The sequence below is a fragment of the Pleuronectes platessa genome, chromosome 10 (genome assembly GCF_947347685.1).
Source record: "Pleuronectes platessa chromosome 10, fPlePla1.1, whole genome shotgun sequence".
Taxonomy (NCBI): domain Eukaryota; kingdom Metazoa; phylum Chordata; class Actinopteri; order Pleuronectiformes; family Pleuronectidae; genus Pleuronectes; species Pleuronectes platessa.
This window is the reverse complement of record NC_070635.1, coordinates 12,470,113-12,497,162: the sequence shown is the minus strand read 5'-3', so window position 1 is coordinate 12,497,162 and position 27,050 is coordinate 12,470,113. Positions and strand designations below refer to the sequence as shown.

Here is a 27,050-nt window from a genome sequence, read left to right as displayed (position 1 = left end):
TATAACCTAACCCTGCTTCATATTTCTCCACAACTTTATCCCTGACCTGTTTGGTGAGCTCCTTGGTCTTCATGATGCTGTTTGTTCAGTAATGATCTCCAACAAACTCTGAGTCCGTCACAGAACAGGTGTATTTATACTGAGATTAAATTGCAGACAGGTGGACCCTATTTACTAATTAAGTGACTTGCAAATGTGACTTGTGAATGCAATTGGTCACACCAGATCTTTGTTAGGGGTTTCACAGTAAAGGGGGTGAATACATATGCACTCAACACTTTTCAGATTTTTATTTGTAAATAATTGTGAAATCCATGTAATATTTCCCCCCACTTCCAAATGATGCACTATTTTGTGTTGGTCCATTACATAAACTCACGATGAAATAAATTTTAATCTGTGGTTATACCATGACAAAATGTAGAAAAGTCCAAAGGGGGTGAATACTTATGCAAGGCACTGTATATGAAACTTGGGTCTCAGCTGATCATACAAATGTGTAGAATTTAAAATATAATCAATAACAGACTTCAATTCCCTTCAACAACTGATAAAATCAACTCGATGATCCTCCTGCTTCAGAGCTGAAATCAATATAAGAAGTGAAAATGCTAAGTGATAACTATTCAACATGGTTGGTCCCATTTGAACTGTGGTGAGGAATTAGCAAGTCTGGCCTTTTTCTGGCCAGAACAATTGTGATGACACTCATCTCAATCGCCAGTGTGGCCTAAGGGTAGAGTGGTCGTTCTCCAACAAGAAGGTTGGCGGTTCAATCCCCACTCTTCCCCATCTGCATGCCGAAGTGTCCTTGGCAAGATACTAAACCCCTTCAATTGGCAGGACTTCAACCACCTATTAATTGCATAATATCTTACACTATGTAAATTAAAAAAATTAATTGAATTTCGCAGTGCACGTCTGGGCAGGAGGTTAATAATAATTTTAAAAAAATTAAATAAAAAAAAAAAAATATATATATATATATAAATTTAATTTTGGTAAGAATTTGAGCACTCAAAAAGCCAATTCACTTGCATGACAAAATTAAATAATAACGAGGGGCCATTTGGTTTCCAACAGTAGTCACACACAACCCATACACATCATAACAATACATAAAAAGAGCGTTAAACATCCATTAGTCCTTTGTTAAAATACTAAAATATATTAAAATGTGTGTGTGCCATACACCAGGGCTATGGTCTAAAGGTCCGACTGCTGAGGGGACGATGATCTTAAAGAGGACAGAAATTGAAGCATGACCACACATTACAATAATAAAACTAGAAAAATTGATCCACGATCTCTGATTCGCAATCCACCGTCATATGGTCCATGATCACATTTTGATCTTTTAAACTAAGAAATAATAAAGATGCATGTATCACTGTAGTTAAAGTTGTTAATAGTGTGGATGTTCTCTCTTTCTTTGTGTAAGTCGTATTTAGAGAGAATGAGTCAGCAGATCCGTTTGATGATGATTGAACATCCGTGTCGGGAGGAAGTTGATGACATGTGCAGGTGACATTTCCACATTTTGCTGCTCTTGTTAAAAGCCTTCCGCAGTTTGTCACACTTCACAGAATGTGTGTGTGGAGCGGGAGGCGCCACGTGGACAGAGCAGGTGTTTTATTCACTGACATTATCTCCGATCCTGATCCACACGCGTTCAGATGAGAGCTCAGGAGATGGGGCACTCCGAAAAATGCATCGACCTAACAACTTACTATAATACTAATACTGCAACATGTGTGCCGTGTAAATTCAAACCAGGTAGGTCGATATATTATATCCTGTTGAACTACATTCTATTATATTGTATGATATGATGGTATGTTATATTTTATGTTAATGACACAGGGTATGAAGTCAATCCTAACTGTGGCTATGATGACAACGGAGGAAGACACGACGTAGGGCACAGCAAATGCAAAGCCAACTCTTTCAATGACGGCAGCAGAGCTCTGTGTGTAGAGTGCACTTCATGTCCGCCTGGAAGTAACGTTATCAGGACCTGTAACACAACTACTGACACGGAGTGTGAAGAGCTGAGGTAAGCATCCATCACTCCCACAGCACACCTTAATTAAGACCTGTATACATTTATAAAGGGATGAGTTATCTCCAGTGAACAGCCGTTGCAATGTAAAAAAGTACAACCACAAAACAAAACGACACATCAAATCACAAAACACAAAAAACAAAACACACCAAAACACAAAACAGTACGACTCATGCAAACAAAACAAAACACAACAACAAATCACAAGACTTAATAAGTAAAAAAAAAAACACAATGGAAAATCCCCCAAACACAACATCAGATCAAAAGACTCAATGTCAAATACTAAAACTAAAAAAGACAGATCACAAAACACAATGTCAAATTAGGAAGTTGTGTGTTTAACAGTGTAAAAGCCCCGGTGTTTGTCTTCTCTCTGATTCTCTGTAGAGGCTTGACCACACAGGTTCCTGTCAAAGTGAGTACAGTTCACTCCACGACATGTGTAACTCTATTGTGATATTTCAATGAAGTTTTAATTTGACTTACTTTATCTGCGTTTCTCTGCGGCTAAATCAAACGTGTAACTTCTCACATTTTTCATGTAGAAAAGGGAACTTCTCCATGTGCTCTTCAATCTGCACAAGAAGAGGAAATTATCTAATTTCACAACGGGAAATGATAACACAATTTTAAAAAGTCACCCCGATTTCATGGAATGAATCATAAGTTGTTTTCAAATCTTGAGTTCCTCTTTAGAAGGAACTAGCCCCCCCCCCCCCCCCCCCCCCGTGTACGTCTCTTTGAATCATTTGAAGGAAAAATGTTTTAGAAATATTTTCAGCCCATCGACACAGAATACTCACATATGATGATAATTTGAATGGATGGATCTGGAAACGTTCACTCTGATCCACAGACCTGAGAACCACTGCCCCAAGTGCGGGCTGAACGTATTTGTCACGAAAGGTTCCCTCTGTTTTCCTTTCAGATTCAGACAGACCCTCCTTCAGACAAACACACTAACTTCACACCCACCGGGACACGTCTTCCAACGACCTTCAACCCAACAACAGCAGTTTCTAGTTCTGTTGTAATATGTAGGTTCAAATTTCTCTCGATTACACAACAGGAACTCATTTCTTCTAGGTCTAAATTCAACCCCGTCTTTTTGGTCTGTGCAGGGGCCGTACCGTTAACCATCCTGATTTGCATCACGCTCATGTTGATATCGGCTTACATCATCTACATGAAGCGAAACAAAGGTTGGAATATTGAAAGGGAAGCTGTAGATACAGATAGGGGGGGGAAGCAGAAACGAAATTTCTTTGGACAACTGTTTATATGTTAGGGGTTAATTTTACAGCAGTTCTGATGTTGTTTACTAACTTGTGTGTGTGTCATGCTCGGGGGGGATGCAGGTCGACACCCTGTACTGCATTTCAGCAAAAGGTCCTCATTGGCTAAAGAAGGATTCGCTCCCCTCTCTGCCTGCAGCAACGACGTTCTCAGTGAGTGGAAGTTACTGGAAAATATGTAAAACTACTGCAAAACTGCGATACTCCCATTCTACCTTTTCTTGAAATATGATCTTCTGTGATGATGTTAAAGGGGAATTCCATTAGTTTTTTCCAACCTCACCTTCACTTACACGTTTTCACGTCTGTCTGCCTCCACCCACCCAGGTCCCACAAGGGCACGGTCACTAATACACAAATGTAGTAGGTCAGACCGGTGCGCCTCCTCAGTCACTTCCACTTTGGGGAGCTTTGACCAGTGACATTTGCCTTCATTCTCATGTGTGACTGGGCGCTGAGTCTTGACTAAATGGTTAAGCGAGACATGTGTTAAGTTGTCAAACTCTCATCAAAGACCCCAAATACCAATTTGAGCCTTTTATTGGACAAAAAACTGCAATTTTAGTGGACATTTGTGACTGCCCCTGATGACAAACTTTAGCAAATACCATTCATCTCACCCACACTAATTGACATCAGATCCAATTTGAAAAATACCAGAAGTTTAATGTTTTAAAGTCCTCTGCATGTCTGAGACAGGCATCAAAATTATCTAACTCAGTAGGAGCCTGTGAAATGTAAAGTGGCTGCTTATCAGCGTCCCAGCTGCACAAACCAGTGTGTTTTATCACCAGTATAACAACGTACATATTTTGTCTGTAGGTCCTGACATCCTGTCAGCGCCTTTACAGACGGTGCTGAACAACCTGGATGTTTTGGAGGAGCTGGTGATTTTGTTAGATCCGGAAAGTCAATTATTGAAGAACACCAAGCACCTGGCCTCGCAGTGCTCCTTCCCCTCCACCTGGATCACCTACACCTACTCCATGAAGGACAGCAAGAGCCCCCTAAAGGCTGTGCTGGAGCGGGTCACCAGCAGCCACCCTGACTGGACAGTGGGACACCTGGCCAAGCTGCTCAGTCAAATGGAGCGCAATGATGCAATCGCCGTTCTTGCCCAACTCCAACCGCCCGACTCACCCGTGTAGTCCTCCTGCACTGGGGACTCCAGAGATGCAGCCCCATGCAGAATGGAATCATGCCTGTGAGATGGACACTTTCAAATGTTAACTTCTTACTCAAAGAGAAAAGGTGGCTCACTGAACTGATAACAACGGACAACTTATGAGAGTTGTGGGGCAACTTCTACTGCTCCGGCTCCGGCCACATTTGATTTTGTCCTGAGTGAGAAATGTCAAATGACTCAGAGCAGCGTCGATACAAAGATACTGTCGTGTCTGATTAGCAGCTGCTTTTGTCCACAGGTGCTTCCTCTGTGCAAGCTGAGCTGATGACTATTTTTCTAAAACTAGAAATGCAAGACAAATTTCTAAAAATCTTCTTTACCCACTTGTTTGTAACTTAACAATGAAATACAATAATCAATATTACTCAACAAATCTCTAGAATATTCCAATAAACGCTAACTTCACGCTGCTACACACAAAGGAACTTGTTTTTGTTCAAACATCTTAACATCTTTATTAGGCAAATGACATTATAAATAAAAAAAAGTGCATAGAAAAATTAAACCGGTTTAGAAATATGTATACAAATATTTACAAACTCAGGGTTTATTTGTACATGGTTACAAAGACGTAAATTTAAAGATCACATATCTTCTCATCTTTAAGTCTTTTACACTTACTTTAAAATAACCCTACTATATATATATTTATATATATATATATATTTATTTATATATATATGTGTGTATATATAACATACAGCTTTCTTAACAGATTCTGGGAGAGATGGTCATGATAACTTAAGGTTTTGACTAGTGCTTTGCATCCTTCATTTCAGGTGCATACCCACACACATGCACGCACATAATACACAGACAGACGCGCGTGCACACACACAAACACACACTCTGCAGGAAATTAAAACCAAGCAACTCTTAAATTATCATCCTCTCTTTTTTGCATCAGTATTCCCAGACATCTGTCTAAACAGCTGAGGTAGAATCCTTGCAAGGAGTTGGGAGTGACTGCTCTCGTTGTCAGGTGGGTGATTGACACATGTTAATCTGGGCTCCATCCCAGTGATTGGACATGCAAGAAGGAAATGGGATAAAGATTACGTCCAAAACATTATGGAAATTTGCTCCAGTTTGTCTGGAGAGAACGGTGTGAAGACAAAGCGATGATTATGGGCTTGGAAAGGCAAACAGTGCTCAATTTACTCCTGTGTCTGATTCTAAGACCGACAGCTATCTACCATAACAGAAAAAATTAAATGAAAAAATAAAAATGATTCTTTAAAAATACCTGCTTTAGAACAATTTGTCATAAAGGCTTAAATGCACGACATAACTGCCCCAAATGAAAATTCAAGTAAATTAGTGAAACCAAGGACATAATTTGTAAACAATAAAAAAAAAAAGAAATAAAGATACAGATGGGGGAGATCTCCTAATACACAAGACCACCACCGTTTATACAAAGCACAACCTTTAACCATTAAAACTCAAAATCAAAAACATGAATAAATATACAATTTGAACAGTGTATGATTTCAATTAGCCTTGTCAATGAAAGCACTGAACATGGACTAAGAACAATGAAAAACAATTATCAAAAGGTGCTGAGTGTGTTCTTTCAGCCCTACTTCAGACTTTTTTCTTGTTTGTTTTTTTGCGACCGACATCTGTAAAGTCTGTGCACCCTGTTTTCAACAAGCCTGGTGCAGGAGCTGAGTGCACACACTCAGAAGCGATGCTTTACGCCAGTGCCCTCCCTGATCAAGAGATAAAACTCTCGCAAGTTTCACAAAGATGAAAAGGATGTGTATGTTTTTATGGGTTTTTTAATGCGCAACTACAGGGCAGCAAAGTCTTATTGCAATATGTAATGAGCATCTGCCATAAGAGTAATAAAATATATATATATATATATATATCTAAAAACTGATATTCACCACAACTCGTCGCTTTTGGCTTGGGTAGTGTTTGCTACATACACTGTACATCAGCAGAAAAAAAGGTTTCCTGCTTCCATTCTTATAAATATGACACTACTGACTGAAACTGCAATAATCTACATTGCAAGTCTGCACAGGAAGAAAGAGAAAGAAGAATAAACAGCAGACCCCAAGTGTGAAACCTAGCAGACACTATACTCCAATGACGGTAAGAGTACTGCTCGAGTGCATAAATGTAAGATACATGATCTCAGCAGGGTGAATAAACAGCTAAACGATTCCCGATTCACAGGACAGCTTAGTTCAACTGACGACCTGTCAAAGCTTAGCACCATGTTTGTTATATATGAAAAAAGTCTGCGTCTAAAAGAAAACGGAAAAAAAACAAAATCTATCAACAACGTGAGAAGTGTTAAATGTTTGATAAAATGCACAAATAAAGGTACGGGTGAATGTATGGCTCGGGAACTGACTTCACCACCTGCACGAACGGGGCTTTAAAATGATCCCATCACTGGACGATGGAGCAATCATGATCAAAAGTGTCATAAACAGACAACCCCCCCACCCAGAAATGAATAAAACGTATAAGGTATCCCTCAAATCTTAACTACGGGTTTTCAACGATGAATCAAACAGATAAGGCTTGACGTGTGTATCAAATAAATTCTGTTGGTGTCGTCCGGACAGATCCAGGAGCCTAACATGTTGTCCTGCCTCCAGTAAACGTACTGCTGTGGGGACATGGGAACAAAGAAGAACCTTGCGAACACAAACTTTTCAAGAGCCTAGGAATTCGCGCTCCCTTCCTGTTATTGTCCAACCGATAAAATGTCCACATATCACATCTAACTAGCCCAGTGTTACTCCCTGGTCTCATAGTGGCTAATTCACCTGCTATGTCGACTGCCCACGTCCTCCCAAAAATCCAATCCAGTGCCATCAGACATTAAGGCTTGCTAGCGAAGGGGATCCTCCCCCCTCCTCATTCGAGGGGTCGCTCAGTTGAGGTAGCGTCGACATCGCCGCGCTCCACAGTTGCAGTTGAGTTTGCTGCTGGCGTCCTCGATGGGGAACTTGTAGTCATAGGTGAGCTCCTCCCCCCTGTAGATCTTCCTCAGAGCGAAGATGACTATGTGCTTCCGGCCCTCCACGTTGATCACTCTGGAGTAGCAGTTGGGTTCACAGGAGTGGTTGATGAACCTCGCTGCGTTGCCGTGCATGGTCGCATCCACCACATCAAAGTCATCGATGCGGAACATGTAGCAGCCGATACCCTGCGATAACAAAACATTTTTATTTATTTTTTTACTTACAGGTGCTTGCTCTAACCTCACTCAACCCCAACCCTCAGTTACTGTTCATAACTGACATGCATTCAGATGAAACTGATACAATGGGGGAAAAAGCAGACCAACCTTGCCATCATAGTACTTCTCCCTTTTGTCAGTGAGCACTGAGCGGATGACGATGCCTGCGTATTCGATAACCATCTCCCCTGCTTCGATGTTCCTCTTGCAGAAAAGACCTCGGCCGTGGATGGCAGACCTACAACAGACACACAGGAAGGCTGATTAGTTCATGACGGCAGAAGTGATGCAAAGAAACGGTGTGATGAATTCTGCAGTCAACTTGTTGACCAGAAATTTTGTCAATACACATACGACACCCATCTCACATAAGTACATCCAGCCTTCCATCTATCTTATTCATCGTTACCCTTAAGAATTTCAGTAGATGTAGTAAATAAGGTTATTTGTACATCTGCGATCAGGGCAAAATGTACATTTGACAAATGCTTTGTGCATATTTTTTAAGCAGGAGAATATAATTGTATTAGTAATTGAGAGAGATCTAACCCACCCACAGCCATTTCTAAATCTGCTCTTCAGTTTCTTTTATTTCAGCCAGTGGGCCGTCATCAATTCCACAGAGAATTGTAATTATGGTGAAAACGTAGGACTGACCTGTAGACGCCAACAGCCTCCTTGGATGTTCGTTCTAAGTGTCTGAAGCGCATCGCCATGGGCAACTCCAAACTGGTGGCTCGTCTAAAGAAGGGACAGAAATCAATTCATCAAAAACATTCTGGTTCTGAAAGGTCTAAATAATTGGAGGTGAACAGAATTTTACTTTTTAATTTTAACAGCTACCATGTGGTGTCTAATACATTTTCATAATGCCCCAAAAAAACACAACAGTGAAAACATATAACTCCAGCAATAAAACAAAACGAGTGAAGACTGACCTTGTGGACTTCAACAGAACCTCATCTTCCTCATCATCATAAGGCCCATTGTCAGGAAGCTGCCTATGCTGAGAAGCCAGGAAGTTAAATATATCGAACGTGGACTTCCTGTTAAGAGAAAAGAGACAGTAATGTCAGGTTTAGGTGAGCATCAACTGAACAATCAGATAGTGTACTGAAGTCAAATACAAAAAGTATAATAGTTTCACAAATCCACTTATGAATCAATTATTTAAAAAAGAGAACAGAAGCAATAAACTCCAGATTATTAATAATCAATCAGGGAATCAGAATTGATAAAAAAGGTTTTGGTGCCCATCCCGACTAGTGTCAGTTCTGTGTGGTCATATTGGTGTTAATAGTTTGTTTGTGAACGCTCTGACTCACATAGTGCAGCAACAGAAAGGAGGAAACGTACCTAAGATGGAGCTCAGAGCGAGCACAGCCACTGGCATTGACCGGCAGATCATCCTCTTGGCTGAGCAGTTTGAAGAAACGGAAGGCGTGGGGTTGACATCGGTGGGCTCCTTGAAGTTGCTCCAGCAAGAACACCACTGCATCGTGGACCAAACCCAGCATACGAGCCCCGGTGAGCCTCTGAAAGGTGAGAGGTCTCAGCCTCCCCAGCGCTCGTGCCTCCTGCACCCCGTCTATCACAGCTTTCCAAGCCACTGAGAGGAAAATGTGGAGTTGTAAGTGAATACGGTGGACACCAGTGGATTCAGAACAAAACAAAAAGATACTAATGTTATCACTTTGATGATTAGGGAAATATTAGCCTTACCCTCGATACTGTCTGCCTCTACACTGAACCCATCATCGCTGGTGATCTCAAATTGTAAGTACGGCTGGTCTCTGTTAGCTGAACATTCATCGTCCTTTTCAGACGGCGGTGGTTCGTCGTCTGAGGTACAAGCAGCACCTGACACACACAAACACAATTTATACAATTCAGTCTTTCCTACTGTTCTAGCAACTCCTCTCATGGTGGAGAGGAGGTCATGTGGTGGAGAGGAGGTCATGTGGTGGAGAGGAGGTCATGTGGTGCAGGTTCTGTTGTGGTCACATTCGATCAAAGTACTTAGCAGATTCAGTCCGAGCCTTTATTTAATGTCATGTCAAGCACAGCAGACAAAGTGGGAATCCTTTGTTACACATTCACAACTCATGCTTACCAGAGTATTTCTTCCAGTCAGTCAAGTTGCTGTGTCCAACTGGTTCCCAAGCATGCGGCTTGCCTTGTTCACCCCAAGACATGTAATCCAAAGGATCCGACCTGAGAAAGATATTTAAAAAACACAATAAATCTCGTATAAGCACATACACTTTCTCATCTTATCTGACACATGAAACAAAAAGTGTAAAACTCAATTAATCTCAAATGTAGTATACTATTTCCCAAACCCAGATTTGGGATGTTCTAGTATTTGTCTAGAACATCCATAAAGATGCTTTTTATGTAAGTGACTGATTTCACTGAAATTGTCAACAGTGCAAAAAATATACCTGGATGCAGATGAACCATATTGAGTTAGCACCTTTTAAAATAGGTTACTGCTAATGTTTTCAGTTTAGAGATTGCTTTAATGTAATGAATTATATGAATCAATAGAAGGATGAAATGTCTTTGGGATTTGGATAGTTGGTCAAATTAAACTGTATTGAATATAATCATTAGTTGAATCCCTACTTCAAACAAGTAAATCTTACCCTGTGCTTTCGGACTCGCTGATTCGCTCCTCCTTTAACTCGTCCAGGTTCAGCACTCCTTTCACTGTTGGTGTCTTGATGCGGACTCCTGAGGCCCTGCTGGAGATGCTGGGAAAGGTGGGTATGGGCCGCTCCTGGTCCTCGCTGACGGGTTCTGGTGGCAGGAAGTCAACTTTGGATTTCTTTGTGACGATGCGGTCCGAGAGCGAGGACACTCTCTTCATGCGGACGTGGGTGCGAGGTCGTGGTGCAGGAGCTGCTGGTGGCGATGCAGGGGGAGGAGACACAGGAAGCTCTGGCTCAATCAATAGGCCAGGTGGCAAAACCAGCGAGGAGGGGCTGAGTGTTCGAAGCCCACTCCACTTGGGGGTGTAGTTACTGGCCATTGCTTGGTTGATAATTGCTTGGGCACTTTCAGAAGGGGCGGTGGGGGGCTCCTCAGCCGACGGGGCGGGCTGTACCGTGGCCTTGGATGACTTTCTGGAATCTTTCTTCTTCTTTGGTTTCTTCAATTGCGTTGCAGTTTCGTCATTTGAGGTTTTTATGCTCTTCCTTGACTTCTTCACATTAACTGATGCCACCGCACCGTTGCTGTTGTTGGTGAGCAGCTGTGTAATTGTGGTTGGATTCTGAACTGCAGGTGTGACTGACGGAGGCACTGCGGCTGCCACAGTGAGCCTGGGGGGTGGTGCGGGCATGTTGCCAGCTGCTGCCAGCGTGGCCGACAGGGCGTTGCTTTGCAAAAGACTTGCGATCTGAGTGACACAGTTATAGGAGGAGGAGTTGGGGGTGGGAAGCTGAAAAGTGTTGCTTTCTGGATTCTTCACAAAGATCTGCCCGAGGCGGTTCACCAGCAGGACGTGTGGCGTGGGATCCACGTTAGGGCCCCCCACCTCTTTCACAGTAAGAATGGCATGACCAGGTAACGCCTGGGACAACACTGGCTGTTGAGGTTCTAAAGCCATCCTGGGAGTGGAAAAGTTGATGGAGATTGTGTGGCCGGTTGGGGGGTCTTTCTGCGCCGATGTGGCGCTGTAACCATTGAGGATCAGAGGGGCTGAGGTGGTCTGGATAGTGGTTGGAGCAGCTGAACACTGTGTCGTCAGCACAGACAGAGATGGTATTGACGCAGTGGAAGAAACGATGGTGACAGCCGTAGAGCCCAGTACCTGCGCTTGTGTGGAGTAGATGGGTAGAGAGACAGTTCCACTCGTTCCTGCTGGAGGTCGGGCGCCTGATGTCGCTGACAGCACGGGATCGTTTTGTGGAGCAACACTAAGCAGTGTTTGTGTCATGTCTCCAACAGTAGTAAGCGTGGTTAGTTTAGTAGACAGAGGCTCTATGGAGGATGCAGACTCTTGTGAGGATGTTACAGGCTGCAGTGTAATACTTGGTAAGCCTGGTAAGCAGGTATACATCTGCAAGGGGTCTACAAGGACTTGAGAGGGGTTTTGTGTATCTGTAGACATTGAAGGTGGCTGGAGAAGTTCCAACAAGATGCGCTGACTACTATCAGAAGCATCAGCGAGAGATGGCTCCATTGTATTGGCTGTCAAGTGGTTCATTAACACAGCCGACGCCTCCGCTGATGATACAAAGCGGTCAGGCTTCAAGTTCTGGGGTTTAGAGGCTTCAGACTGTTGTGTCTCGAGCAATGGAACCATGTCAGTTAAATGTGGACTGGTGCTACAGCTCTCAAGAACAAGAGGCATTTCGGGAGCAAACCCAAGAATGGAGCCCTGGAATTTCCCCACTGAACATGAGGTCTCAGGCACCTTTGTGAGCGAGTTAGCATCATGATCTGGAGTAGGAAGCACAGTCTCGGTGTAAGAGCTTGTAGACATTTTTAGAGAAACAAATCCCTTGTTGATGTCATTTGACGGAGTAGTATCGTATGATTTAGGTGGATCTTGATTTGAACCATGTGAAGGACTTTTGCTGACAACTGAAACGATAACTGATGAAGAATCTGTGTGCTTATCAATGGACGATGCTTTGGGAGACAGACTCTGAACACCCTCTGTGCCGTTTGCAGCTTCCAATTCAGGGACGTTTTTCTTATTCAGGTTTTTGGCCTGAATCCGAGTTTGGGTAGGACCATCAACTTTCTGAACATCCTTGTTGGTCACTATGCTCGCGTCGCTGTCTGTGCCGTCATCAACACCATCAAGCTGAGCCATAGGCCGGGAGGACGGGGAGGAGGGAGACTTGGAAAGATCTTTTGATCCAGGACGACTGACTATTGTCCGAGAGAAGTCAAAATAATGCTGCATATCATCCTCATCAGAGGAGGTGCTTCCCAAGTCGTCCCTGGCTGAAGCTGCAGGGCGAGGTAGGTTGGCAACAAGCTTTTTCCTCTTGTTCACGTCCTGAGCCCTGCCCCAAAATTCTTCCCGATCATCACCTTCCACTACTATCTGCCCCCCACAGTTCATTGCTACACCTTCATTCAGGAGAGTCTCTTCAATCTCCAGCTCTGTCCTCATCTCTTGGCCAAGACTCAGGCTGGGATCCTTGTGGAATGAACTGTAGGGAAATTCTTCTTCATCCCTCTGTTGGTCCAAGTCTCCCTGGGGTGAAGTACCATTGGCTGGAGAGACATCTTCGGGCTCTGGTGAAGCTAAGAAGTTGTGCGGCACCTCGACTGAGTCTGACTGGTTCAGATCAAATGTTAATCGAGTTCGAGCAAAGGACAGACTTGAAGAAGGAAAGTTTCCCGTACCGTCCTGCCAGGGAGACTGAGGGAGGAAAGATGAGGTACCGTGGGTCATTGTATTTCCAGATCTGACTGAGGAAGCACTTCTACCTCCGACTGGGCGGGACGATTGAGAACTTATCTGGTTGTCTGTAGCAAGTGGGAACAGTGGGGAAGTGGGATGGGAAGATTTTCCAGCACGGAGGGTGATCGGTCCAGTCAGAGGGCCCAGAGGCGGGGGGGACATGCGACCGCGGGGGCCTGTTGGATGTGCATGTGGGACGTGGGGACGAACCCGCCGAGTCTCCTCCAGATCACTTATGGTTAATATGTGGTGGGGTTTCAACTTGCCTAAACCTGAGAAGAAAACAGAATTCATCAGCAGCTTGACACATACTTTTGAAATGATGGATTGATAAAATATTCTTGCAAATATTTAGAATTTATTTATATTTCACCTGGAGATGGCAGAGGTCGAGACATTCCTCCAGCCGGTCTCCTGGTTTGGGGATAGTTCGGAATCTTTGGCCTTGCACTGTGATCGGACTTAGGGGGAGGTGCCTGGACTAAGCGGTCCTCTGTCGGGGGTTGGGAGTCTGTCATTTTAGCCTCTTGTACCTCAGATTCTGAAGATTTTTCAAAACATCCGTTTACAACTTATTAGCATCTTTATCAAATTACAGTAAAACACTTCCTGATGCAATTTTCATTAGGAAACACACAAACCAGGTAGTGGAAAGGGGCCGTGAGCGATGGTGTGATTGTCTCCTCGGTCGGGCATCTCCTCAAGAGGCTTCTCTGGGACAACGGGCCGAACCTCCCGGACTTTACAGGTGTATTTGCACCGGCGCAATGGATTAACTGTACTCCAGTACCACCGAGAACACCTTAGGAAAAAACGAGAAAAGAAGTTTAAATTGAATGCTTCAACGCTATCTTTTATTAATTTAGTGATGTGTGAAATTGTGAAATGCAACTTACTGAAACCCCACCGGACAGAGTTTTCCTTTGAAAGCTGAAAGTTCTGACAGCATACCCAGTTTGTCTATCTGTAAGGAACCTGTGTAATGACATAATTTGTATAAGCTTATGCTGGTAAATGTTAACAGGAGTGAAAGAGGCAGCTAATGAAAAGAAGCTTACCAATCATGACTTGGATCAGCTCTGGTTCCAGTCCTGTCAAGAACTTTCTGCGGGGGCTGATCCCCTCGAAATCCACATACACCCTCCGGTTAACCTCAAACTCTTGACCAGATCTCATCTGCTCAACGAGAAGGACCAGAAGTGATGAAAAAAAGCATGATCAAACCAAGTACTGAAACTGTAGCCATGCTCAGCAGAAGAGAAGTTGTAAGATCAGAACGTACCCTGCCGCTGATGAGATGTCGGTGTTTGTAGCAGTAGACCTTTTTGTCATCCTGGAAGACACAGTGGCGGGAACGGGCACACATGAAGTGATAGTTGCTCTGACAAGATGTCAGGCAGCAGCCCACTGTGGCACCCGTCTGGTTGCAGCGTTCACATCGCTAAGAGGGATTGGGTTGGATGGGAGTGAAATGTAAAGTTTGAGTCAGCAATCAAGTAGTAGAGTCTGACTGATGCATTATTATAAGAGTTTAGTTCAGAAAATGCATTTTAGCAAAAGTTACAGATTGTAGATTAACACACATTGTTACACTAACATCAGTTTTCATGATAGATTAGCAACCAACCATCAAGCGCCCTCTTGTGACAGCACTGTGTACGTGTAATAGAGAGCCATTGTCCTCTTCATACACCTCAGCTGACCACAGAGCACAGTTGACGTGTACCCACTCATTTTGGCCCAAATACAGCAACCTGCCCGCATCCTGTAAAAAAAATACAAAAATACACGAAAATGTGAATACCACCGTTTTACAAATAAATGAGCTATGTACAGTATTTCAGATGTACTGTCAACTTTTACTTTGTGTTTAAAAAGTTACTTACATTAGGTTTGAGGTCTCCATATTTTTGGCACAACGAGCACTGTCTCTCGTCATCCTTAGACCATCCAGTGTCTGGATCTGATTTAGAAAGCCGCCCTCTTTTCCCTAATGGTTATGCAAACGTAAACATTACAAACCCAATCACTGTGTAGCAATATAAAAAAGGTATCAAATGTCATCATCCCCTCTCCTGAAGTGACAGCGTTACCTTTCAATTTGTGCCTGCCAGCCCTGCTGCTTTTGAAGTGGTTCCGGCTTGTTAGCTCCCCAGACATCGGAGAAACTGCTTCTTCCTCCTTAACGTCTAAGCTCTCCTCATTGTCCTCCTGCAGGAGCCGCAGTGGGGGCCTCGACATGAGCTCCTCCCTCTCCTGCCACTGAGCATAAACGTGCTCTGTTGTTGGAGGATGAACAGCCTGGGACAGCATCCCCCTATCAACCAAAGAATTCATTTTAGAGTTTGAAAGCTCATAAATATCCCTTTCAATGCAAAAGTTAAATTGCACGTCAAAGTCACAAGAAAGTATAAAGTAAACAGAATGCATAATGATGATTAATTGTTATCGGCAGGGGCCATTTATGTGCAGTTATTTTCAATTAAATGTACACATGCATATAAACCAGTCAATGGAAACCATTACTCACATAGGCATGTCTTTGGTACAAGAGCTCCACACCTTTGGGTCTTGGCTGCTGAACCAATTAAACACCTCCTCCAGGAGCTTTACGGAAAAATCACACCGGTCAATGATAAATGCTAAAGCACCTGCATTTCTAAACACATAATGTCACTTTAATGTTTTTTTAATTTACCATTAGCTAATAATGAAAAACAAGTTGGAGCTTTACACATTATAACTTAAATATGAAGAAATGACGAGCAGACATGTGCTTATGGTCCTACATTACCTTTAGGTAGTAAGAGCGTGCCAGGGCAGTGGGTCTCTTCTCCTCCGGAAGATCCTCTTCTTGCTCAAGCCTCTTTCTAACCACCTGAACAACATCTTCATGGAACATTTTCTATAAAGACAAAACAATTACATTAATTTCTTACTTCCACATTTTTCAGGTGTGGAGGAACGAGACCACCACTCAAAAACACTGTTACAGTAGAAAGAGGAGCTGGAGCATTATCTTTCAAAATTCAAAACAACCTTATTTGTCCCCGGAGACTAATTCAAACATTTTTTTTTTGTTTTTATAAAAAAATGTCTTTACAGTATCCATCAATTCTCACAGAAATATTAATGTCCATAAAGCCTCATTCAATCCAACAACAAATTCAGGAAAATGAATAGGAGGCTCTGTACTCACCAACGTGGTATAAAGGCCCTTATCAAATTTCTTGCCGACAGCTCGGAGGTCACAGGCTGGCTGTCCTTCTAGTCTGCTGTCAGAATCGACCAACTTCACACACTACGGCAGAAACAAATGCATGTGTGACACACCGTATTTCATTTACAAGTAAATATTTGTACAATAATCACATAAAAGCATTACTTGTCACATGGTGGATGTGAAAGCTGAGTCTCTTACCTTTGAGCAGGTAACAAGGTGCTGAGTGAGGGTGGAGGACAGCAGGCACGCTAGCACCTTCTCCACCCCAGCCCTGAGCTCGATGTAAAGCAGCTCTCTCCAGGCACTGGGCTGGGTGACACTGCACGGCCGACATGAATACACCACACTCTCTGGAAGGCTGGACAGGATCTCGTACAGCTCATCTGAAATGAATTTACACAAGAGTTAAAGTGTGGATGAAGAGCAATGCATCTAAAATAGTACACCGCTTAAGCACCTGAGAACAAGGCTTTAATAACAATAGACCTTTTATTTCATTAGTTTGGGTTCTTTTCTCCTCTGAAAGATGTAGAGCAAAAATCATACCTGTTAGATCTTCACACTTGGCATGTACCCAGTGGTTACAGGTGCCACACTGCATCATCTGACTGTCGTAGTCATTGTCCTCATAGCACTTGAAGCAGATTGGACAGTAGTTACCTTATAGGAGAAACATAGAGATGCTTACTATAAGCACAGATTGGTGCTGATGGAGATTATACAGGACTGACTAACTCTGACAAATTTCGAGGTTGAATTCTCACCCTGGTCAGATAGTTTTGAACAGTCTGGACAGAGGCCTTTGTCATGGTTCCAGTCAGCTTCCCAACTCTTACCCGGTGTGACGCCACAACTTTTACACCTGATGCATGTGATACAAACCTGCACAAAAACCATCAGATCAGACCAGGAATCAATGTGTTCCAACCTCAAACATACTTCACTGTTTAATTCTATTTTAAAACAATGTCCACATACCCAAGCTTTCCTCTTCTTGTTTTGCTTTGGATAGTTTGGTCCCAGACAGGAGGCGTGATAACAGTTCTGGCATCGTTCACACTCCAACAAAGGCTGAGGCAGACGTGACAAATATAACATTTACTAACTGAACTCCATGAATCTTACCAAATAAAAAATATGACAGAACAAGTCAGATGAGCAGCTCCTACCTTTGAGTGCTTGGTTTTCCTGCCGCACACGTGGCAGAACTTGCAGCGACGACAGCACCAGTTTTCTTTGTTGTCCTCTGAGGGGCGCTCTGCTGGTTCAAGGCAAAACTGATGGAAGGGCTCACAACATACTCGGCAATACAGCATCTGCAAAAAAAAAAAAGAAGATGTTGGCATTAACAAAGAAGCCTTTTATTTCAAAATGGCCATGAAATTAGGGTCTCTTCAAACATAATGAAATATATGTTTTTTTCAACCTGTATGATATTGTGTTACATTATGTACGAAATAAACGAACAATCATATCAGTTAATAGTTAAGAATTTTCAGGTGGTTATTGTCAAGCAACATTTCAATTAAAGTAGAGCACAATGTGTTGTGCAGTTACCTCATGTTGCCCTTTACTGGCACAAAGTAAGCAGACATAGGGCGGCATGACAGGCGCAGATGTCAGTATACTCAAACCACCCATTTTCCACACGTTCTCCAAAGTACAGTCCTCCTGAAAATGGGACACATCATAACATCAACAACAAAAAACCACCTGAGAGGACGCTGCTCACAGTAGTTGTGTAAAACGTTGTTATTATTCACATAAATACATATACAGAGTTTTTTCCATGTCATTTCAGTTACAAAGGTTCAGTGGGTTGACTTCAGGATGGGTAAGTTATATAGTGAGTTTTGAGGGAAGCAGGAAAGACAACTATAGACGTTAGTGATTTTCATTTATGAATAATATTGACCTCTAGTGGACAATATTAATAATGTTACATAGCTTTCCTTAACTGTGTGTGACTTGGTGTTTTTGAGATTAACATGTTTTCTTTCTGAACATGAACATGAGAAATCCATTTATATTACAACATTTGTAACAATGCAAGAAAAGTGACCTACCTTGAAATCAACCCTGATTTTGTGAGTAGGTTTAGATGACTCCACGTCTCTCTGTTCAAACCCATGAGCCAAAGCTGCCAGCACACTGGGGGGAGTCTGCTCAAACGGAACCTGAGGTGTCTGACCCTGAAAGACAAGCATTACTTATTAAATGTGTGCAGTGATGGACCTTAAAACGCTGATATACTTTCTTTTAACTATGTGTTTTCATATGCATCATGGATGACACGCCGCATGGCACAATGTGGACTGTAAACAGCAATGGATATTGTGGAGCCCTGATGCAAGGTGGGCATTTGGCAGCTGCAGCTCTCTTTGCCATGATCCCGTTTACAACATTAACATAAAATGCTGCACTGTTATGTTTAGTTTATATTGTGCAAATTTCAAAGAAGATATTTTGGAATGGGCCAGGGAAGGGAAGAACACAGCTTTTATTGTGGAGTCTATGGCACAGGTTGGGTGTCTCCACAATTACGCTTGTGTGGCTAGTGCTCCATGTGGAAATGAATGTGATACAGACAGAATGATGCCACAGAGGTGAAAACAACCGGACACATTTGACTAATCTTTGCCTTGGTTTATCTTAAATTCAAATAATGTGGAAGGCCCTACAGCATCATATCCTTCCTTTGTTGAGGAGTGGCTGAACAAGAACTGGAGTCTCTTTGGAAAAAATAAAAGAGGCCTGGATTTTGGAAAAAGGCTGAAATGGGGGGGGGGGAGACGCTCTCAGCTACACCCTACCAACAAGCTGGCAATTTACATTTGGCGTGGTAACAAGAGGCAAAATTGGCAGGTTTCTGTCACTAATTGGGAACTAAAACACAGTGTGCCCATGCTGGCCAGCTGACTTTTTTTAACATTTTAGCACAGCCTGGTTTTCCACCCTTCAGCAGAGCATGTGTGTGAGTGGAACTCTAACATAGACCTGGCACCAATGTACTCAGAGTCACCCACCTTCTCAGGTTTACGCTTCCCAGCTTGTACACGGTGTGAACTGGACTTCCGATGCCTGACTTCCTCATCTGAAATGTCTCCCAGGAAACCATCCAGTGATACGAAGTCTATGAAAAAAAGATAGAAACAGGTTTCATTAATAAGACGCATTTAACTTAGAAGCAAAAATAATTGTAATAGTTTAAAGAAAAGTGTTTATAAATCCCAAAGCTCTGCATAATATTTAAGCAAATATTTATATGAGGTGTTGAGAAAAAAAATTGTAAATTAAGCATTAGTCCTGACTGGATTCTGAGAGTTCACCTTGATTGAAACGGTATCCAGTTCCTCTCCTCCGGGCTGGCGACGCAGAGCTTGAGAGACCTTTCTCGTCCAGATCTGACTCGTAGTCCACCAGGTCGAAGTAGACGCGTGGTTTCACGACACGCTTCGGCTGTTTCCTTACTGACGGACTGTTGTCGTCGCCCTGGAGACCAGATGGTGAGTCCGCGCCGCCCTCGTTTCCTTCGTCATTACTTGAATGACCCCCGCTAAGTGAAGATCGCTGTCGCTTGGAAGCACCTTAAAAGAGAGAGGAGGCACGTCGTTGAATCACTTAATGTTATAACATATGACAACATGAAGCTTCCGTGCTCAGGTGAAGACTCTACCTTTGGGTGCTGTCCTTCCACTCAGTCTGCGTGCCTTCCTCTCTTCAATCTGATCACATCTTTTATACCTTGAAGAAAATAAACAGAATTCCTCATTTTTTCTGAACACATTGTCGTGCTCCGCCACGGGTAATGATGAAGTATATGTCAACTTACACGCAACACTGCCGTTTTGTATTGGGACCGCCGAACTTCGGTTTGTCGAGGCAGTTTATGCAGTCGCCGCAGTCGTCCTCGTGGTTGCAGCCCTTGCACACGCCGCACCTCCGAGAGCGGTACCCAAACGGCCCGAGTCCTTTCCGTTTCGCAAAACTCGACGGTTTCTTGACTTTGGTGACCTTTGGATCTGAGAGTCCAGGACTGTCCGACTCTGAGGGAGACCCGGCATCTGCAACGATAAAAAGAAAATAAGAACAAGCAGCTAAAACAAAAAACGCCACAAAGTCATCAGATTCAAGTCAGAGGAAAGTTTATAAGCATATTTTAAGAGAAGACGTCTACACGTGTCTGTCAATCAGGTCCCATCTACGCACCTTTAGTGATGGCAGATGGGGAAATGCCACTTCTTTCATGCAGAGGCAGAGCGCTCAGTCTGGGAATGTCATCTGGGACCAAAGCTCGAGGCTGCCCCAGCACCACAGATGCTGCGCGACACACGTGCTTGATTCGTGGGCCTCCTGCTCTACGAAACTCCTGGCACAGCGGGGAGACGAGCTGAGGCTGAGGAGGGGGGCAAGAGACAAGGGCTCAATTCCTTTGCAAATCTGAATCATTCTCCAAAAGATAAAAACTCAAAATAGTGGTGAAATCAGAGACAGAATTTGTTGTTGGAATCGATTTCTCCTGTTGTGCCCACTGAGTTGAATACTTACTTGTCCTTGGGGCGACTCTGTCTTGACTGGAACAGCAGCATGCGGCTGCCCCCTCTGCTTCCTCTTTAATTTCTTAGAGTTCACATCTCGAGACCTGGCACCACTCGGCCCAGATAACAGCTGCAGAGTTGATGGACAAACACAAGGCATCACTACAAGCCTAAAAAAAAAAATATCTAGAAAATGTCAAACTTTTGTAATAATGAACAGTTACAAGTCTACAACAGCTGAGAGTGGACTTGTGTTCACCAGGACCTTACCCCAGAAGACTTCAGCTGTTTCTGCTGGTCAATCTTAATGAGCTGGACCTTCGCTTTCCTGAGGAGATTGAACATTCTTTTATTTGCACCAGCGAGGCGCGCTCTTTGTGACGTTCCCCTCTCCACAGTCCCGGGGTAATCGCTCTGACCTGTGCCCGAGGTCTTCTCTGACTGCAGCTCTCCTGTGAATATAAAGTAATGCCAGGGTCCATTACGAGGTACGGCCTTCAAGATTACATCAGAAATAAACAAAATGCTGTTTTCTTGGTAGTAAATAATATTAATTATTTTTTCTTACCTGAGTGACGTTGGGTGATGTCTCTCATCGCTAAACTCTTCTCTTTACTGTGCTGCAATAAAAGTGTCTTAGAGTTTGTGGTCCGAACACACACTTTCCTAACTACGCCCGGACTATCGAGGTCTTCAATCTTGAGCTTGGACTTTTCAACGTTTGTACTCCGCTGCCTGAGGCTGATGCTCATGGCCTCATCATCAAGTCCTTCTGCCAAATCCACAGGGGGCGGAAGAGGTTTACTCACGCAGTCCATCTCTGTTGTATTTTTGCTTCTGGGAAGAAGTGAGTGCATCTTCTTCAGCCTTTGATAAATCTTGAGTTGAGCTGTTTGTTTATTAAACTTTATGGAGCTTCTCTTTTTCTGAGGATCCAGGAGGTCAGTGGACAGTTCTGTGGGCTTATCAACTGGTGCCGATAAAAACAGATTCTCACATTTGTTCTCTGGAGATTTGTCCAGTGTGTACATTTCCTCGCTAGACTCCTCTGACATATTCCACTTGAAGCTAGAGTTCTTCATAAAAGACCTCCTCTTTTCACTTTTGCTGCTTTTTCTCTCAGAGAACAGGCTGTCAGCCAAATCAAGGTTGTCCTCTAGATCCTGAGCTGAAAACAGATCGACATCCAGCTGCGCTTCACTCAATAAGTCCTCCTCTTCGACCCCCAGGATAGGGGATATTGGTCTGTCCATCCCATAGTCTCGCCTCTTTCCCGGACGTATCGGCAAACCAAACTGTATACCCTTCTTTGGAGAGCTTCTTCGAGGCAGTACAGACATTCCAGCGTCATCCATAAACCTTTGCGGGGTCTTTATGACTCGAGAGGATCTAGCACTTACGACAGGCATAATGAAGTGCTTGATGTTTTTGACAAACTTCGATTTGCCAGGCTGGGTATTGACATCTGCCTGCCCCCCATCAACTAACGTCTCCGTTTCTTCTTGCTTTAAATCATCTTTTTCAAACCCAATTTCTAGCAGCTTGGAAATTATTTTAGATTGTGGTTCTGGTCTTTTAGAGCCGAAAAACTTTAGACCCGAATGTGTCTTTTTGTACTTTTTATGCACTCCGATCAGTCTGGAGCTCAGGACCGGTGTGGTAGCGGCCAATGGGCTGGACATGTCACTATCCTCTTCAACTGTGTTCTGACCGTCAGATGATTTAAGTGGAGCAAACTTCCCGTCTCTGCTTCTGTGCCGGTGTTTCTGACGTTGGCCAATCAAAATTTTCCGTCTCTTTTTTGCTTTTTTGAGAGATCTCTTTTTATGGCGCAGTGTTTTTCGGTCACGTGCTTGACATTCGGACACTAATGGTGGTTGGCTTTCGGACACCAAAGAATGTTGATTATCTATCAACTGAATGTCTGTTTCCTCTTTAACCGGTGACTGTATAAGCTCTGCTTCCACTGACACAGAGATCTGTGCTGCCTCTGACTGTGTGCAATCCTTTGCTTCTGGCTGACTTGCCTCTGGTTCTAAAAGTGTAGTAGACGTATCCTCCTTTTCTACAGACTCTGTGATAGTAGCTTCAACTGGAGCCAACTCTGTGTTGACAGGGATTTCAGGGGAGATGACAGCTTTCTTCGTTTGGGAAGACTTCTTTTTTCGTAATTTATTATTTCTACTTCTTTTAGGTTTGGAAGGCACAGGCAATGGTTTGGCCTCTGTAATCTGTGGTTCGACCTCAGTCTTTACAGTCTGATGAGAGATTTCAACTGGCGGCTGTGAGGGATCACCAGCAATCATTGAGGGATCCTTTTCAGGAACTTTCGTGGTGTCTACAATCGTCACTTTCGAGGGCTCCTCAGCCAAAACCTGACTAGAGTTTTCAGGAACAGCATTTGTAGCTGAATCTTCAGTTGGAACCGGAGAAGACTCTTCAATCTGCACAAGCGGAGCTGCGTCCTCCTGTGGAATCGCTCTGAGTCTTCGTTTCGGAGTGGTCACTGCTTTATGACTGACAGACTTTGTTTGTGTTGAATCAATGCTTGACGTCCTCCTCCTTAGTCTCCTAGATGGGTTGACGACCGTATCCTGACACGATGACTTATCCTCACTGACTTCACTGACTTCTTTGGGAACATCTTCGACCTTTTCAGACACAGGACTGACTTGCTGAATTAAAAATGATGGCTTGGAGCTTTTATGTTTACCAGGAGAGGATACCTTTTTGATCTGAAGAGGCGGAACTTTCCCGCAATCCGTCTTGTTTATTTCTCCAGGAGGAACTTCAGGTACCGGTCCCACTTCAACTTCCACATGCAAAGTGGGTTTTTCCTCGGATGATATGACTGCATTTCTTTGAGAACACTCGCTGTCCATGCTTTTACTCTCTTGTGGGGCGGAGTTTTCCAGTTTAGATTTTACATCCATTCCATTCAAAGTCTTGTTGACACTTGTGTCACAAAAAGTGGACGGATCCACTTCCCTCACATTCTTCTCCGGTGCTTTGTCAGTGTGTTCAGTCCCCCGAGTCTGACCTTCCCCCTTCACTAATGTTAAAGTCCAGACAAATTTTTTGCGTTTTTTCTTACGAGTCGAACTTTTCTTACTGGCCAGGGCATCCAATTTGGGGTTTCTGATCTTTTTCAGTTTTAAACTTGGGACTCTCATGTCCTCTTTTGTCTCTGTGGATGACGGATCATGGTTTTCTGGCACTGTTACATCCTTATTAAGCCTCTTGCTTTGCCTTCGTCTGTCAGCTCTGGAAGATGGTTTGGCCTCCGCAGTTCTAGAAACTTCTGTTTTTGACTCCACCAGAATGTCATCACTTTTGCTCAGATTCTCTGGTTCAGCTGCACTTGTAGAGAGGGGGATGGTGACTCGGTTGCTCCTGCGAACTCCTACTTGATTAACTTCAGAACTCTGTTCTGTTGCAATTTCTTTCTGCTTTAATTTCTTTGCATTTGTTTTTGGCTCCTTAATCCGACTCTCCATTGCAGTGACTACGTTTCCCTCTTTCGATTTTTGGTCATCACACACAACTTTGGCGCTGGTCTGGCTGACAGGCTCTGTTGTCTTTGAGGCAGATCTCCCGCGCCTTCTTGCAGGTACAGTCTCCTCTCCCTGATCCTCTGTGACAGGTTTATCCTCAAGTGGTTCAGTTTTTAATTTGACATGAGCACTTGAAATCTGGTCGCCCTGAATGTCCTTGGTTTTAGACTGATCCTGAAATCCTTTTATCTTCAGCTTCTTCACCGATTTTTTCTGTGAAGCAGGTTCCTTAACAGTTTTCATTTTCTTTTTGGCCACCAATTTTATAGTAATCCTTGGTGCTGCTGATGAGGCTCCGCTTTTAGTGGACTGTCGATCCATGGTGTTTTTTCCTTTCGAACTTTTCCTGCAATCCTTTGCAGGTTTTGTCTCAGGAGATAAGACGGGGACTTCCTCCAGTGAGTTTATTTCTTTTACAGGATCAGCTGGGGTTAGAGCTGCCTCCACTTCTGGCATTTTGAGGGGCAGCTTCTCACTTTGTCGTTTAGTTTTTGTGTTGACAGCATCACCTACAAAACAAAGACACATTAGACAATACAGAACCATAGCTCCTCGACTGCAGTCAAAACTACAGTTTAGAAGAAAAAAAGCTTCCTATACATCACATGGAATGATTGCAAGCTGTGTCGTGAGTGAATAACAGTTAACATGTCATGAGTGCAGTGATGTGTTGTTATTTACCTTTGGAAGGGTTTTGTCGAGACCATGCAGGCCCTTTGGGACCTTTTCTATCAGCTTCAAATCCTGTGAAGTCATCTCCCTTGAGAAATAAAAACAGGCAATTAAGACTTGACATTACTTGACTCCATTCTGCGTATAGCTGCTTAAGTATAACAAAAAAACATTACAGTAACTATATCCACCGCAAAGACCAAGTTAACAGAGTTCAAAGCGGGAATATTTCTATAAATGTTCATTGTTGGAGATGGATTCATCCACAGCATAATGGCAACTTAAAATTCTAAATGTAAGTTTATCTTAGCTTATTTGAAAAAAATGCTATGCCTGAGAATAATAATAATAATGGCAAGAAAAACATAAAAAGAATATCAATGACACACAATGGACAATTGTTTTCATCGATCCACATTCAACCAACTATTTTCATTCACCCAACACAACTTAAACAGCAAAAGGATCTAAATTAGAATAAAACCAAAATGCATTAGCTGTCTATGGGGGAACTTTTCACCTGCCAGATCTGAGCTCTACAACCCTCGTATGAATCCAACTTGGGTGTTCGAGACAAGGTGTCTGCAGCCACCCTCACTTTCTAAGTACTGAACCGCTACTTCATGCCCGGAGCTGAGACATGAAAGTCTACGAGCAGCTCCACTGGTGTGAATGGGGATCGGGAACATTAACGACTACATGTGCATGAACGTGACGCTTTCCAGTTCCACCAACAAGGCTGCAAGTGGCACTGGCACACTCCTGCACCACCATTAAACCTGTGGCAACATATGCTAGCAGATAGCCCTACCCTACCCTCGAACACATTAAAACTCTTCTGTCAACCGAAAAGCTACCGAGCCACAATCAAAACTTTCTCATCCGAGTGTCTCTGGGTCTCGGGGACGTTCGTTAGACCTGCAGCAGTTTATTCAGTGTTATTAAAACTAGCTAGGCTCACAACTCTGCTCGCATATGGGCAGCGTTTTAACACAGCGCAGTTAGCATGTAGCAGCTCCGCAGGAGGAGCTAGCCTTCCCGTTCTTTGTGTTCGCTAATGTTAGCTAGCTGCTACTCTGGCCCGATAACGAGCGGGCCACACTTGAAATAACTGCGGTCCTTGTTTACAAATGGACTAGCTCACTACCTGGATATAGAATAAATACCAAATACCCCCGTTTTCCTCCTGTTAATAGTTTTAACCTCCGTAAGCGTCACCGCGGGACAGAACTGGTGTAAGTTTGCAGTGCTCCGCTGCTTTGTTGAAGTGGGATAGTGCTGCGACTGTGAATTAAATGTCAGCTGCACTGGGCTAACATCAGCTAGCATGTAGTGGTAGCTCAGCAAGCTTAAGTTAACGTTAGCCTAGCAGAGGGATGTTGACATTTCTCCATGGCACCACTCAGTCACAGCGCTGTGGACAGCACTCACTCTCACACATTTAACGATCACACAAAATGGGAGAAGGTGAAATAAAGATACTAACTCCTGGTTCGGTTTGGGACCTCACCTCTTCACTCCCACTAGAGTTGTACCCAGCCTGGCCAAGGACCTGGTGGCTCGCCTCTATCCCGAGCAAGCGCAAGTGAGACTGGTCATCGTTTAACGAGAGGACCATGTTTGCGGGCCTTGGCCCTCCGTTACTCACATCATCAGCTTCTAAGCCTGATCGTCCGAGTTGCCACCGCTTCTCGGAGCGCAAACGACTGCGTGACGACCAAGGCCGACCGGGGAAACGACCTCTGGCCGTGGCGGTTCCACCTTGGCCTCCTACGGCAGCCGCGGTTGCTGATCCGCATCCCGCTGCCGCCATCATTGCTTCAACAACAACACACACACACCGACGGCTAGCAGCTCGACCAGAGACAAGAGGGAAGG

At 43.7% G+C, this 27,050-nt stretch overlaps 2 protein-coding genes across 4 annotated transcripts; one reads left to right on the top strand and one right to left on the bottom strand.

The window, feature by feature from the left end:
* The first annotated feature begins 1,523 nt into the window (after positions 1-1,523).
* On the top strand, positions 1,524-6,959 carry igflr1 (IGF-like family receptor 1). Its single transcript, XM_053433206.1, has 7 exons — positions 1,524-1,776; positions 1,864-2,056; positions 2,456-2,483; positions 2,997-3,105; positions 3,190-3,270; positions 3,427-3,516; positions 4,186-6,959. The coding sequence occupies exons 1-7, from the start codon at positions 1,677-1,679 to the stop codon at positions 4,509-4,511; spliced, it is 927 nt and encodes a 308-aa protein (XP_053289181.1). The 5' UTR covers positions 1,524-1,676; the 3' UTR covers positions 4,512-6,959.
* Positions 4,627-26,996, bottom strand: kmt2bb (lysine (K)-specific methyltransferase 2Bb). Of its 3 annotated transcripts, none has more exons than XM_053433203.1 (36): positions 26,659-26,996; positions 25,182-25,260; positions 21,515-25,009; positions 21,217-21,398; positions 20,957-21,076; positions 20,618-20,804; positions 20,241-20,472; positions 20,085-20,152; positions 19,738-19,995; positions 19,435-19,541; positions 18,475-18,600; positions 17,966-18,079; positions 17,578-17,724; positions 17,387-17,479; positions 17,173-17,290; positions 16,955-17,068; positions 16,607-16,791; positions 16,385-16,486; positions 15,980-16,090; positions 15,716-15,792; positions 15,279-15,502; positions 15,072-15,175; positions 14,813-14,950; positions 14,468-14,626; positions 14,244-14,361; positions 14,082-14,160; positions 13,827-13,987; positions 13,559-13,726; positions 10,406-13,457; positions 9,871-9,971; positions 9,480-9,617; positions 9,114-9,366; positions 8,696-8,803; positions 8,415-8,498; positions 7,866-7,995; positions 4,627-7,724 (listed from the first exon to the last, which is right to left on the bottom strand). In XM_053433203.1, the coding sequence occupies exons 1-36, from the start codon at positions 26,986-26,988 to the stop codon at positions 7,449-7,451; spliced, it is 11,538 nt and encodes a 3,845-aa protein (XP_053289178.1). In that variant the 5' UTR covers positions 26,989-26,996; the 3' UTR covers positions 4,627-7,448. The 3 variants fall into 3 exon arrangements, with proteins under 3 accessions (XP_053289178.1, XP_053289179.1, XP_053289180.1); XM_053433204.1 differs by having other exon boundaries at positions 26,683-26,996; XM_053433205.1 differs by having other exon boundaries at positions 26,821-26,996.
* Positions 26,997-27,050: the final 54 nt, after the last annotated feature.

Excerpts from the sequence above, each read along its gene's own strand:
- kmt2bb (XM_053433203.1), bottom strand. The coding sequence starts at position 26,988 with ATGATGGCGGCAGCGGGATGCGGATCAGCAACCGCGGCTGCCGTAGGA. Across the intron at positions 20,473-20,617 it reads CCCATCTGCCATCACTAAAG|ATGCCGGGTCTCCCTCAGAG; the intron begins GTGCGTAGATGG and ends TTATCGTTGCAG. Across the intron at positions 18,080-18,474 it reads AAATCAGGGTTGATTTCAAG|GAGGACTGTACTTTGGAGAA; the intron begins GTAGGTCACTTT and ends TCCCATTTTCAG.
- igflr1 (XM_053433206.1), top strand. The coding sequence starts at position 1,677 with ATGAGAGCTCAGGAGATGGGGCACTCCGAAAAATGCATCGACCTAACA. Across the intron at positions 1,777-1,863 it reads GCCGTGTAAATTCAAACCAG|GGTATGAAGTCAATCCTAAC; the intron begins GTAGGTCGATAT and ends TTAATGACACAG. Across the intron at positions 3,106-3,189 it reads TTCTAGTTCTGTTGTAATAT|GGGCCGTACCGTTAACCATC; the intron begins GTAGGTTCAAAT and ends TGGTCTGTGCAG.